This window comes from Olea europaea, unplaced genomic scaffold (assembly GCF_002742605.1).
Source record: "Olea europaea var. sylvestris unplaced genomic scaffold, O_europaea_v1 scaffold6342, whole genome shotgun sequence".
Taxonomy (NCBI): Eukaryota; Viridiplantae; Streptophyta; class Magnoliopsida; order Lamiales; family Oleaceae; genus Olea; species Olea europaea.
Genome location: NW_019264706.1, coordinates 10253 through 11993, shown reverse-complemented (window position 1 = coordinate 11993; position 1741 = coordinate 10253). Strand labels below are relative to the sequence as shown.

The window sequence follows — 1741 nt, the reverse complement described above, 5'->3', positions numbered from 1 at the left end:
GGCTTCCTCTGCATAAGCTTTCATGGACATTTCTTCGTGGCTGTCTTTCCATTTCTGATTATATGAGGAAAAAAAGCATTCATCCAAATACAATCCAACCTCAGGTGCCATCGGCACGTTAATGTTCACATTCCTGATATCAATGAACGTGTAAGAAATCAAAAAGCTCGATCAAGAAGGGTGCTACAAGAAAAGACAAAGCCTACAAAAAAACACTTACGGTTCAAAAGCTGTTTCAATCAAAGATTCAGGAGAAATATTCCTCATAATTGCAACTGCGAGGCCAATCATTTTCCGAATCTGATGGAGCATGAAGCTTTGCCCGATCACCTCACACTTCACAAACTCAATACCCTCTACATTAACAGTAGTGTTTGCATTAAACGAAATAATATATCTCTTTGCAGAGGGATCCTCAGCTTTTGTTCTTGTAGTAAAATTGTGAAAATTGTGTGTTCCTTCATATAACTTCAAAATTCTATTAAACCTCTCCCTCTCCCGCTCTCCATACGAAATCTTGCACCTTCTCTCTGGTTTTGTGTTTCCATCCACGTTTCCACCGGCAGCAGTATCTTCCTCAATTTTATCACTTTGGGCAGCCCCACTATCCAATTCTTTCACTGTTTTAATATTTAACTTAATATTGTCATTGCCATATCTATTTTCTGAAGTTTTATTAACTACCTTCTCTTCATTTTCCAATTCAAATAAAGAACTTGTGTTCGATGAAATGCTTGAATCAACCGAAACAACTTGAATATCAGAATTTGAATGGAAATTTTGTTTACCCATTACTCCAAAAACTTTACGACCTCTTTCCGAACACTCCAAACATTTAACGAGCTCATTCTCAGACCCCACACTAGCTAAAACACTCTCCCTATCTCGATGACAAGATGGATCAAGAGCAAAGACTGGAAGCAAATAAACATACCTACGCTTATCACAGAACTTCTTAGCATTAAACGCCCCCGTAACACGTTTGAACCCGAAGACTCGAATCTGAGGAGACAAATTTGAGTTCAAACGCTCGATAAACCCTGGCGGGTCGACATAGAACCTTCCCGAAACCACTTGGCCAACGGCGCTGACGCCTTTATCTGTTCGAGCGGAGCGGGAAAAGTCAAACCTTCTAGGCAGTCCCCTCTGCTGTTCGGGAACAGCACCCGAATGATAAAGGGCCTCCTCAAGGTCACCTTCGATGGTTTTGGCGCCAGGATTTTTTTGCATACCCTGGTAACCCACGCCGCAATAAGCGAAGAAAATTGCTATTTTGCGGCGCTTGTGTCTGGGTTTTTTTGGAAGTACGGCACCTTCATCGGCGGCGGGACCATTGTCGAATTTTTCATCGTCGTCAGAAGTGGTAGTGGACATTTTTAGCTTCTTATTATTTGGCTGCTGTTCTTCTTCTTGAGGTTTAGGATCTACAGAGGGGTTTGGGTTTTCAATTTCCATTGTCAAGCGAGTAGGGAGTGTGAACATGGAATGTTGGGACTGGCCATGACTGCGTGAGAGTGTATAGATTTGGGGCTCACGTTTCTCTATTCCCCCGTAAAACCCTAGAATTAGAGGAACAATTCCAATTGGATCGTTTAGGGTTTTTCACTCTTACTTTGGTTTTTTTACTTTATAATTTCATTCTTCTTGTAATTCAAAAAAATAACAAGAAGAAAAAATAGTCTTCGTGTAATATTGACTTGGAATTAAAAATTACTATATTATTATTTATTTTTCTTTTTTT

At 40.1% G+C, this 1741-nt stretch overlaps 1 protein-coding gene across 1 annotated transcript; it reads right to left on the bottom strand.

The window, feature by feature from the left end:
* Positions 1-3: 3 nt before the first annotated feature.
* Positions 4-1593, bottom strand: LOC111389927 (tRNA pseudouridine synthase A-like; the record flags this gene model as incomplete). Its single annotated transcript, XM_023014914.1, has 2 exons — positions 221-1593; positions 4-133 (listed from the first exon to the last, which is right to left on the bottom strand). Coding segments are annotated over exons 1-2 (1392 nt in total), but the record flags the coding sequence as incomplete, so codon positions are not given.
* Positions 1594-1741: the final 148 nt, after the last annotated feature.